The 12,820-nt window shown below is 46.4% G+C and overlaps 1 protein-coding gene across 1 annotated transcript in view; it reads left to right on the top strand.

Annotated features, from left to right (window-relative positions):
• znf16l (zinc finger protein 16 like) overlaps positions 1-6,023 on the top strand; it is a 6,177-nt gene extending 154 nt beyond the window's left edge. Inside the window, exons 1-3 of the mRNA XM_068587189.1 lie at positions 1-682; positions 2,388-2,612; positions 3,210-6,023. The exon at positions 1-682 is cut by the window's left edge and continues 154 nt beyond it. Coding sequence (XP_068443290.1) covers positions 1-682; positions 2,388-2,612; positions 3,210-3,952 — 1,650 coding nt within the window. The 3' untranslated portion in view covers positions 3,953-6,023. The remainder of the gene's footprint in view (positions 683-2,387; positions 2,613-3,209) is intronic.
• Positions 6,024-12,820: the final 6,797 nt, after the last annotated feature.

The raw sequence follows: 12,820 nt of genomic DNA, 5'->3' as shown, positions 1-12,820 counted from the left end.
GAGCCTCCCGGGTCGGCGAGCCGAGCCGACGGCGATTTCCTGGAGCTGGAGCACGACGAGGAGCTGCTCTGCTCGGTCAGCGACATCACCGAGCACCTCGGCAGAAACATCGCCGCGGTGCTGGAGACAGCGCTGTCGGAGATCCGCAAAATGGTCAGCATCAGGATACGAGTGCTGAAGATGGAGCTGCGCGAGAAGACCGATGAGATCGACGAGTTGAAGGCGAGACTGGACACGGTCCAGCGGGACGGCAGGGACCCTTTCCCCGGCGCCGCGACCGCGGAGCTGTCTGCGGACGCCGCCTTCAAAAAACACGAATTCGGCTCCGGCAACAAGCACAGTGGTGTCGATCCGCGGAGAGCCAAGCCCGTCATGCCCGGCGTGAAGAAGGAGAACATCGACGCCATCTGCAACTACCTGATGAAGGACAAGAACTCGAGGGGGGGCGCGGACATGGACGGAGACCAGAGCAGCCAAGCCAGCGGCGACAGGGAGGCTCGCCCGGATTCCGACCCGCACTCCCTCCACCTGTGGCCGGACGGCGGCATGGCCGGCTCCGGGTCCGGGCACGGAGACTCCGAGTCCGCCACGGACGACCTGTTCAGCATGCTCCCCTCCGGCAGCAAGCGGATGTACGACTACGAGTGGATCGCGCCGATGGAGTATTCTTCAGAGCTGAAGGGTAAACAGTTGGTACTGCACATACAGTGTGTTTACACTGAAATATATAGTGTGTTTACACTGTGAGAACATACAGTGTGTCTACAACATAGTGTGTTTACACTATGAAAACATACACTGTGAGATAAGTATTGAACACGTCACAATTTTTCTCAGTAAATAGATTTCTAAAGGTGCTATTGACATGACATTTTCACCAGATGTCTGTAACAAGCAAAGTGATCCATACAAAGACAACTAAACAAATAAGTTTGGAAATTAAGTTGTGTGTAAGAAAGAGACATAGAGGATAAATATTGAACGTGCTGACTGAAATGTATTTGTATGTATGGAGGTACTGGTCTTGTGTGTGATTTTTGGCTCATTCTTCCACACAAACAGTCTTCAAATCTTGAGGCTTCTGTGGGAACTCTGATCTTTAGTTCTTTCCATAGATTTTTTATTATTCAATTCCAGTCAGCTGATTGGCTGGGCGTTTCTAGGAGCTTTATTGTATTCCTCTGAAACCAGTTAAGCTTCCTTGGCCGTGTGTTTGGGATCATTGTCTTGCTGTGATGTCCACCCTCGTTTCATCTTCATCATCCTGATAGATGGCAGCAGATTTTTTTTTTATCAAGAATGTCTCTGTACCTCATCCTTCCTTCAATGATATGAAGTTTTGCAGAGCTGAGCAACAGCCCCGCCCCGTGATGCTCCCGCCTCCCAGCGTCACTTCTGGTCTGGTGTTTTTGGAGTGATGTGCAGTGCCCTTTAACCTCCAAACATGGTGTGTATTATGGCATCCAAAGAGTTCCATTGTGGTGTTATCTGACCGCACTACATTTCCCAGTATTCCACAGGCTTATCTAAATGTTGTGCAGCAGACTTAAACAAGTTTCAACATGTTTTTCCTTCAGCAATGGGGTCTTGGAGGTGAGCGTGCATACAGGCCACAGCGGTTGACGCATTAGAAATCTTCCCGAGGAGCACCTGGTCGCGGCCGGTTTATGAAGAAATGATGTTCTTTTCACTTCTGGATTATGGCCCCAACAGTTTACTGGAACATTTAGAAGTTTAATCTCTCTGTAACCAACATCAATAAGGTTGAATCCCAGAGTAAATCTATGGAAATAACTACAGATCACAGTTCCAACAGACGCTTCAAGAGTTAAAGACTGTTTGTGTGGACGAATGTGCCAAAATCCCATCTGAGCAATGCATGAGACGAGTTTCTCATCCAGGAGACGTCTTGAAGTCGTCGGTACCAACAAGGCTTTTGAGAGAAGTATTGAATACATTTCAGTGCGTGCATTCAATACTTTTTCCCTGTGTCATTCCAATTTATTAGATATAACTTAATTTCTGAATATTTGTTTGGTTGTCTTTGCATGTGTGGATCATTTGGGTTGTTACAGACGTCTGGTGAAAATGTCATGTCAATAGCACCTTAAGAAATATATTTTCTGAGAAAACTGGTGTTCAATACTTATTTTACCTGCTGTATGCTGTGTTTAGACTGAGCACATGTAGTGTGTTTGTAGTGTGTAGAGACTTTTGTGCTTATTTAATCTTGTAAAAGGGCTCATTAAATGGGTGGAATATGGTCTCAACAAAGTATAAAATGCAAGTTTCCAAGAAGAAGAGTATCTGAGCATCGGAATTGAAAAAACACAAAAAAGTAAATTCATGCCGTACAAATTTTCACGTGATCAAATTTTCCTCCCCAGTCATGAAGGAGCCGGAGTGTGAGGACACCCCGCCCGGCGATACGGAGGATGAGGAGGAGGATGACGATGAGGGAGATGTGTCGCCGAGGAGGGAGGGCGGCGGACTGGAGCAGGCCCCGGCGCCGCTGTCACACGTCCAGCCCCCCGAGTTCAGCATGGAGCCCCAGAGCTCTCCGGGGGAGGGAGGGAGTCCGCTGGAGGGCAACACAGACCGGCCTGTGGCAGGTTGGTCACATCAGGGAAGGGGGGAACAACAACAACAACAACAACAACAACAACAACAAGACTGAAGGAATGTGTTTTAAACTTTAAAAGATTTCTCATGACTACGAGAGCATTTACACTTTGAGCTGAACTCCAAAGAAACTCTTTGACGAGAGTTATTCTGTTCTTGCTTTGAGAGAAGGCTCTTTCTTGAAACCCCGTGGATTTAAAAGGTCGAGCAGACACTCAGAGAGGATGCTGAATAATGTTCTCCAACTACATGCTGTAACTATGGAAACCAACTAAACAAAGCCACTCGGTGTTAGTTTAGAGTTGACATTTAAGAGTTATGTATTTTTATCTATCCATCTATATATAGATAGATGGATAGATAGATGGATGGATAAATGCCTGTATTTATTTGGAGTTTGTCTTATATGTTTAAGTTGTTATTAATTGTTTTATTCTTGCTGAATTGTGTGTCACTCTGACTGGATGTAGGAAACCAGACTTCACTCCGATGAAGAGAATAAAGTCCGGTGGACTGGAGAACACTTGTGTGATTTGTATTTTTGCTTTTCCAAGCCGATAACGTAATCCATTTGTTTGTGGTTTCAGGCCAGCAGTTCCCCGGCCACACCTACATCTGCTCTCTGTGCGGAACCTTCTGCCCCGACTCCGTGTTCCTGGAGGAACACGTCAAGCTGATACACTCGGACTCCGCCGGCGCCCAGGCCCTGCAGGCCCTGCAGTCCACCTGCTCGGCCGCGCCCGCCATGGAGGACGGCGGCCGTGAGTCCAGGAGGGGCGGCGGCGGCGGCGGCGGCGGCGGCCGGGAACAGGACGCGGACGCGGACGCAGGGGCCGGCGCGGGAGTCGGGCCCGGCGCGGGCCTCGGGCTGGGAGGGGCCACGGTGAAGAAGGAGATCAAAATTGAGGGCGGCTACGAGTGCGGCGACTGCGGCCGCCACTTCAACTACCTTGGCAACCTGCGGCAGCACCAGCGCATCCACACCGGCGAGAAGCCCTTCATGTGTCCGGATTGCGGGGAGCGCTTCCGCCACGCGGCCCGCTTAAAAAGCCACAGGCTGGTGCACAGCGGGGCCCAGAGCCCCTTCCCCTGCCCCCAGTGCGGGAAAGGTTTCTCCGTGCTATCGGGACTCAAGAGACACCAGCGGGTGCACACGGGCGAGAGCCCGTACGCCTGCCCGCAGTGCGGCCGGCGCTTCAAAGAGCTGGGGAACCTGTACACCCACCAGAGGATCCACAGCGGGGCCACGCCCTACTGCTGCCAGCAGTGCGGGCGCAGCTTCCGCCACCTGGGGACGTACAAGAGCCACCGCTGCACCCCGCCGCAGTAACCGGCCCGCTTCTCTCAAATATCAAGAAAACGGATGTCAAACGACGGGACGCGGTGGGCTCCGAGGGCGCGGTCTCCACCGCCGGGCTCTCTGCTGACGCTCGGGGTTTGGGGTGGGAGAACGGGGCCGTTTATCCTCCGTCACATTCATGGCATTTCACACCGGCATCAAGAAAAGCTGCTTCACGGAGCTCGAGTTCGTGCTTCACCTCCAGAAACAATGTCAACTCAAGGTCGAGGACGCCTCATCGGAGTTGTTCCGATAGTCGGACATGCCTCCGATGCAGCCGGCAGGAGCACGTGCATCAATCCGATATTCGCTAACGAGTGCGCCGTCTCGCGTCTTTCCCATGCCCGTTGAGAGTTGCACATGCTCAGTACGGATCGGGCAGGCGCTAGCAGAGTGTGTCACGTTAGCCAGAGCATATTGTTAATACATTACATATTTTAAAAAGGTGCTGTGTACAGTATTGTTTATTAAACACACTGGTATCGGTTTGCTACTCGTAATCGGCCGATTCGCAAGTTCAGGTAGCGGGAAAGGGGGGAAAAAAGGTATCGGAGCATCTCTTCTGCTCGCCGGCAGGTGGAGTTTGATCAGTCGTCATGGATGGAGACGTCCCATTTTCCTTTTTTGTTCCCAGAAGACGTTGAGGACCTCTCGCCAATGTTAGTAGAAAGTTAGCAACTTTTTTTCTTGACATTGGAAACGCAGCAAACCCCGCCCCCTGATGGAGACCTGATGGGTTTGTTTAAAGGTCGGGTCAGAGCCCATCAGTGAAGCGCAGGGGCGCGTAAAACGAGCGGGACGTTCATGTTTAATACCACACGTTGACCGGCTCCCCCTTCTGCTGTTGTGGACAGTTCCTCTGCAGTGAGGGATTATTAGTGCCATTTCCTTTTCACTCTTTTCAGAAGCAGCATATTTCAGTCTGAAAATCAGAATAGACTTGGAGCTGGCAGGAAGAATACGTCGTGTCAGTCTCTGCACTTAGAATGACAGCAACTAGATGAGTCGTGTTTCCAGTTCACACTTTCAGAATGAATAATTCTCTTTATATTTTACTGAGTGGGGTCCGCAAAATCTGCCCAGGGGGAAATTGATAAAGAATCAGAGCGATCAGCTGAATCCATAAGGACATTGGGAATTGCCGTCCCTAAAACCAACCACGTACTTGCCCTTTACACCGTGTGTTGTGTTTCACAAGAGTCGTATTTACTCCAAAAACCGGGGTAGTGGGATGTTTGATGCGACACCCACATCAAATGTCACTTATTATAATTATTATTATTAGGCGTGTTTCTTATGATGGTCACATGACTCGCGTCGAACAGTGCAGAGCTTTAAAACAGTTTTAATTATGAATTCTTCATGGTTTAACTAGAAGCAACACTGAAGTCAATGTGGAGGAAAATACTTTTAATTATCTCAAAGAAAAGTTAAAAAGTCGACTGAACCAAGGGAAGATGGGTAAACGTTGAGATTTAAGGAGACAGTACACACTGATGCGCAAGGCTCAAACACAACAAGAACACTTTGTTCATCTTCGGGAGAAACCGGAGTTGTGAAACAATGGAAGTGCTGACCACGTCTACGGGTTTCATTCATTCATTCATTCATTCATTCATTCGCGCCTTAACCTGCAGAGCCTCCAGGTCTCTCCGCCGTCACTTCGCTCTGCGGTGGCGCAACACCGCCCACTGGTGGACTGACTGTGTAACTGCGACAAAGTGTTTTATCACGGCGCTGTTTGGGGCCGTGTGCAGAGCAGGAACGTTCGTCGTATTTTTTTTTTTTTTTTTTAAACCAGTGTAATGTACGTTACAGATTATATATTGGTTATTTTATACGTTTGCCTGTATGACCATTACAAATTGTTTAATTAAATAAAAATAACCTTGGAAGAAAATAACATTGAGAATGTATCGGATGCAGTGAAAGCCCTTGAGAGGAAGTGACCTCAAGATGGTCAGTGAAATGACTTTGAGCTCTTGACAACTAATTCAAACCTGTGAAATTAAACACTAAGCATTGATAATCTGCTCTCTAATAAACGGTTGTCTTAATGTCATTAAGGGTCTGTGTTTTTCTTTGGAAAAAATAACTGGTGGAATTTAACCAGGTACATTAAGTACTGCATCATCAAGTCTGCGTTAATTTGTATTACATAATCAGGTTGTTGCAGTGGAGACTGCATTGCCACATAAACATGTCACTATTCATTTTTGATGGGTTTTCCTACGAATATGTTAATTTCTGCTCATTACAAGCATGCTGAATTTTCAAAATAAAATGCCGTCCTCAGGAAACAACTCATTTAGGTCAAGGCAAAGACCCGAAACCACTTGCTTAGGTTTAGAAAACCAAACTACTGCGTGAGGTTTGGGTTGAAACAACTACAGAAGGGCTGTTACTGAAGTACGCCAGATATGGGAGAAATAAATCAACGTGGACTTCTGGTTTCACACGGGGAACGAGCTGCGGCCTCCTGGCTGACGGGTCCTCCTGGCCGATGGGTTCTTCTGACGGGTTCTTGTGACTCACGGGTCCTCCTGGCTGACAAGTCCTCCTGGCTGACGGGTTCTTATGATGGGTTCTCCTGGCTGATGGGTCCTCCTGGCTGACGAATCCTCCGGGTTGACGGTTCATATGGCTGACGGGTCCTCCTGGCTGACAAGTCCTCCTGGTTGACGGTTCTCCTGGCTGACGGGTTCTCCTGGCTGACAGGTTTTCCTGGCTGATGGGTCCTCCTGGCTGACGAGTTCTCCTGGCTTACGGTTCTCCTGGCTGACGGGTCCTCCTGGCTGACAAGTCCTCCTGGTTGATGGTTCTCCTGGCTGACGGGTCCTCCTGGCTGACGAGTTCTCCTGGCTTACGGTTCTCCTGGCTTACGGTTCTCCTGGCTGACGGGTCTTTGGTAGACCCCTCTCCCGCCCTGTGTGGGCCTCTGCAGTCTGCTTCATGATTACATGGTAATAGATTTTGTGGGATATGTACAGATTAATGCACAAATTGGCCGCAATGTGTCAATGGATTTCGCAGCGCCGTACAAACATGAATGTGCTCCAGAGCAGACGGACCACCTTTGGAGATAAATCAGATTCCAAGGGTATGGAAAGCTGTCATTTGAAACTGAAATATGTCCATAACAGGATAAGAATATGTTTTTCCTATTCAAATTTTTTGCCCCCCAGTTTGAGTACAGAATCTTAATGCTGTTGACATACTTTCACTCCTGAATAGAGTTCATATTCAAACAAAAGAAGTTTAGTGAACCAACACCATGCAAACGTTATACTTCAAACCAACATAATTATTAAACTTCAGTTAACACAAAAACAATGATAGAGTGTGCAGGTTAGTAAAATCAGCAATTTCAAAAAGTATATATATATATATATATATATATATATATATATATATATATATATATATATTATACATATATATATATATATATATATATATATATATATATATATATATATATATATATATATCACTGTCATAATAGCACAGTGTTATGGTGACCGTACCAGGGGAAAACAGTGTTTTAATTTTCTTATACATTTTAAGTTGTTTTTACATTTGACGTTGACATTTTAAAGATTTACACACACATTTAGTATTTGAATATCAGCAGCCATAGTTTCTAGCTACATCCTGGTTCTTTCACGTCAACGCTGTAACAATCACTAAGTAAAAATCACTGAGGCACTCAGTTACTTTTTCTACGGATACTTTTAATTATAATCTTTGAGTCAAGATGGATGACCGTAGGCTTGTAAAGAATATTCTCCCCCAAGTTCATGTTCTTATGGATTCAGAGCGGTGTGTGGGTGGCAGATAATGTTGAAGTAAAGGGAGTCATAATTCATGTGGTTATCCTCCTATAGCTGTTATTTATGATTAATTGCTCCTCACGCTGCTGGCAGCTTTTTAAATTATTATTTGTAACTCAAGTTCTGAGAGAAGATGTGTACATCTGTGTGTCCGTGAGTTTCAAGTACACCACAGTTCAGGGCAAAATCCTTCCCCAAAAGAATACTTTCGAACATTATGACGGACTTGGATTACAACAGGTGTCTTGGGATATGAGAGAATATGGTAACGTTCACCTTTTCAAGAAGGTGGTTGAGAGACGAAAGAGGGAGGCTGTGATCACAGGACCAACACGTCCTGGAGGGTTCAGCTCTAACCCCAAAGACGCGAATTGATATATTATTGTAGGCACTGACATGTGGAGCCAGTAAGGTCAGCAGCTGAGTGCATGAGTGGAAAAGTGTGTTTGATAAATGGACTTGTACTTTCGCTTTTCTAGTCTTCCAACCACTCAAAGCTCTTTAACGCTACTTATCATCAAATACCAACTCACACACCACAGGAAGAGCCTGCAGGAGCAATTATAATTATATTTAAACTCATCAATTCAAGGACATACTTTTTTTGCCTTTATAGAATCACTGTAAATAAAAAAGTCAAGTTTTAAAAGTATAATTATGAAACGGTTGACTGGTTGACTTTCATATAAGCGTTTTAAAAAAAGGAGTTGGCCGTCTTTGTAAAGTCCTCAGACATGTTAGCAGCGCTGTCGCGTCATGACTGTATCGCCCAGTGTGGGCGGGCAGCGGGCGCCAGGTGAAAAACATTCAGAGGTGCGCGGTCGACAAAGCGCAGCGCTAGCTTTCCGAGCCCTCTAGCTCAACACCAAACGTGCAATGGCTTCACTACGCTAGCACAAAGCAAGCGTAACACTGTAACCACTAGAAGCACCGTTGCGGTGGTCGACACCGTTAGCCGCTAGCTTCTACAGCCGGTAGCTTCTACAGCCGGTAGTTTCTACAGCCGGTAATTTCTACAGCCACTGGCTTCTACAGCCACTAGCTTTTACGGCTACTAGCTTCTACGGCCGCTAGCTTCTACAGCCACTAGCTTCTACGGCCGCTAGCTTCTACGGCCGCTAGCTTCTACAGCCGCTAGCTTCTACAGCTACTAGCTTCTACAGCCGGTAGTTTCTACAGCCGGTAATTTCTACAGCTACTAGCTTCTACAGCCACTAGCTTCTACAGCTACTAGCTTCTACGGCCGCTAGCTTCTACAGCCACTAGCTTCGACAGCCCGTAGCTTCTACGGCCGCTAGCTTCTACAGCCACTAGCTTCTAAAGCCGGTAGCTTCTACAGCCGCTAGCTTCTAGCCGTCGGCTCAGCCGTCTCCATGTTGAGAGCCATGTGGAGGCAATAGCTTTGAATTCCGTACAGAGGACCCAGAAGCAGCAACACTCCTTGTAGGTACTCAAAAACTCAAATGTACAGAGAGAGAGAAAGAGAGAGAGAGCACAAGCACTTTGTCATGTCACCGTACGAACGTCTGCGTTTGACAGCTTGATTAATGAAGCTACTGCCGCCGCGCCGCGCGCACAGCCCCTCTCAAGCTGAAGAAACATGTTTCCATCCCAACGCTGCAGGACGGCCACAGCTACTCATTAGAGTCAAAGATAAAGGGCATCCATCCTGCTTCAGCTTGGGCCACATGAGACGATGTGTGAAAGCCAATGTTTCAACAAAGGGAGAGAATTGGCAACACTTGGGTAAGCTAACCCCCTGGACGTGAGACTATAAAACACCTTCACAAAACCTTTTTTCGGGGGTCCACAGTTTATTTGGTGATGCTGTAACTTTTTTTAATTTGTCACGTGTACAGCACAGATGCATCTACTTTGCACATTTGATTAATTGCTTATGATTTTGGTTGTGAACCTCACACGACTCAGAGGCCGAGGGGGAGGATTGCTGGTTAAATGATGAGTGAAGTAGACAAAGACTTAGAGCTCGTTACTTTAAAGATGATGAGCATTGAACAAGATCTCTGTGGTTTTATAATATTGGCTTTGTTTTGTGTGGACATCCTGCAGACACTTTATGCTTTGGGCCTGTAGGAGGCGCTGGCCCTCTGCAGACCAGCCCGGGATCAGCTCTGTGTGAATCCATTAGATACAGTCCATCTCTGTGTTGCACAGACTTAAAGAGGCTCTATCGGTGGCCCTGATATGAAAACATAACTGGATTCCTCAAGGCTTCATGTGAAAACAGATTAACGAACCACAGGAGAAGAAAAAAAGGCCCACATGAAAGGCACTGGGAGATTTCACAAGGACACAAAAGAAACAGAATTAGACATTTTCCTGTGACGAGAAAATGGGACAAATCTAAAGTAGATGATGATGATGATGATGATGATGATGGGTGCCAGTAAACGTGATTGAACGCCTAATTAAACTGTAGCTCAATGGCACAATATAAATGATTAAATGTTTAATTCAGAGTGCAGGGCGATGATGGAGAGATCTCGGGAACATCCTTTTCCATCATTACGAGTATAAATCCCCCAGTTGGAACTGAACGGGAGCCAATGAGTGTGTTGTGACGGCGGCTGGCTTCACCAGCTAAAACACAGCCGGAAAACTGAGCCGGTGCTCCGTCATGGTGACATGCAAAGTGACAAAAAAAAAATGATATGAGTGAAAGATAATATGAAACTGATCTCCAGAGAGAATGTAAGTATTACAGGAGGTATACAGATCAGTGTATATAAATGTACAAATAACGTACCAATCGGGAAGTTTTCTGATGTCCCCGACATGAAATATAAGACATATATAATCAATACATCTGGAAAAATAAAACAATATTTATATAAAAGATACAGAAGCCGTGTCGGAGCCACGGGAGGATCCGGAGGGAGTGCGGTGACTCATGAGAGCTCCTAATTGAAACCACCTCGAACTGAATACCAATGAGGTTTCCTGTTGATGCCGGCATAGATGCACTGTTATGAGTCATGCATGTATATGAATGCCTTCCGTTATACCTGTTCCTTTATGCAGATCAAATCAGCAGCTCCAGGTACGTAGCATGAATATGACAGTTGAACACGAAGGCATCGCTGAAACAAACAAGACCGCACCAACCAACATACCGATCGTGTCTCCTTCAAAATCATGTTCCCATACAACTAAACCGCATTCTCAAGGTATTGTGGGAAATATTTCCCCGTGGATTAAAGTCAGGAGTATAAAACACGTGGTTACGGTTGTAAATTGAAAGAAAACTAAACATAAATGCAATTAAACTACTCAGCTATGTCCAGTAAAGCATCATGGTTTGGCCTTACAAGGTATACATTTTTGATGTTATTTAAATTACAGGCGGAAAATTGGAATACGTCAACATTGACTTTTGGTTTTAAAACAGGCAAACAACGGTCATCTCCTGTGTGAAAACCCAAACTCCTGCCACACGGACCTCTACAGAGTTTCAAACTGTGCAAATGAAAAACGTCATCTTCACGTGTCCTAGAGGCAAAACAAATGTGGACGATAACCGGCAGCTTGGGCGGGTTTACATGCAGGAACATTTGTCCTGAAAAAGGAGGAAGGCAGCTCTGAGTTTGGGAGACGTCCTGTGCGGGACTGTAGAGGTCACACGGGGAACCAGATGGGCGTGAACTCACTACAGGTGCAGCTGCTCATCAGGAGGAGAGCCGGGGTCTTTCATTGACGTGACCTATTTCAAGCCAAACCATAATGTTGTCCTGAGCCTAACCACGCAGCTTTTTTTTAAATAGGAAGCATCCAGGACCGCGGGATACAACACAGACCCCAGCTGTGTACCGGTCAAAGGAAAGTGACAACACAATCAAATCTTTTTGAGAGTGAAAACGATGCAGGACGATGAGAAATGTGCGTCTGTAACCCCGTGGCCAATCATCGTATGCAAATGAGGGCCGGGGAGAGTCGGCGACGGCATCGACAATTACAGAAATACGCGCCTTTGCCAAACGTGCATCTGTGCAGCGGCAGAATAAATGTACACGCACTCCCCCGGACGACAAGCTGCTGTAAAAAACATATACTTTCTAAATGCCCCCCCCCCCCCTCCCTCCATGTCAAATGTCCTGTACGCACCTCTGCTGTCATGGAAACAACGATGCACCTCGCATCCTCTCATGTTTTTTTTCTGTTTACTTCATCGGCCACTACTGAGTGAGAAAATGTCTTCCACCAACGTAACAGGCAGTTGTTGCCGTCTGTATGTTGTTTAGCTCTGAAGTCAAACGGAGTCAGAACTAAGGACAGTAAAAACAGTCCAGTTCAGGGAGAACGTTGGTACGTAGAACAAATGAATCTGTCATGACAATCCTCGAGAATTTGAGGTCCAGTATTTTTCTAATCGTTGAACATTCGTTTATTAAAGAGAAAAGATGAATGATATATTTTTGATTGGTATATTTATCTAGTATTTCAACAACAAAAAGAAGGGATTTGGATCTTGGTGCAACTTTATTCTTGTGGCCCCAAAACAACGAATAAAACAGAAACAATCTTTCCGTCTCGTCATAGCAGACCCACCAACTCACTACATATTATACATATTCCATATTCCAAACCTTTTTTTCCGTATGCTTGCTATTGATTCCCTGCCTCCCAGGCAGCTCTCGCTTTCCAATCATCTCAGTGCACAGTTCATATCAGCGTGCGGAGACTTTCTCCGGATGGGTAATCTATCAGGCTGACCTTTTCATTGCGTGGGTCCACAATAGGGAGCAAGGACTGATGTGAAAGCTACTGGTGCATTCAGGAACACTCTGACATTTGAGCATTAAGAGTCAGCTGCAGGCCAGAAACCAAACCTTCAGTAGCTAACGTCTCTCTCGTAGACTTAGTGCCTTCATGTTCCCGGTGGCTTTGCACGCCAGTTGTCTCGAGGCGGTAAATCAAAAGGCAACATTTCGGCATCTCTTCACTCCTCCATCACTCCAGTTGGACATCGCCAGATCCATTTGTTGCAGGTGACGGGCAGCAAACAAGC

This window comes from Clinocottus analis, unplaced genomic scaffold (assembly GCF_023055335.1).
Source record: "Clinocottus analis isolate CAN_PGR_092001 unplaced genomic scaffold, fCliAna1.0.p SCAF_21, whole genome shotgun sequence".
NCBI classification, from domain to species: domain Eukaryota; kingdom Metazoa; phylum Chordata; class Actinopteri; order Perciformes; family Cottidae; genus Clinocottus; species Clinocottus analis.
Note: the sequence above shows the minus strand (reverse complement) of the source record. Positions and strands in the feature narration are given on the sequence as shown.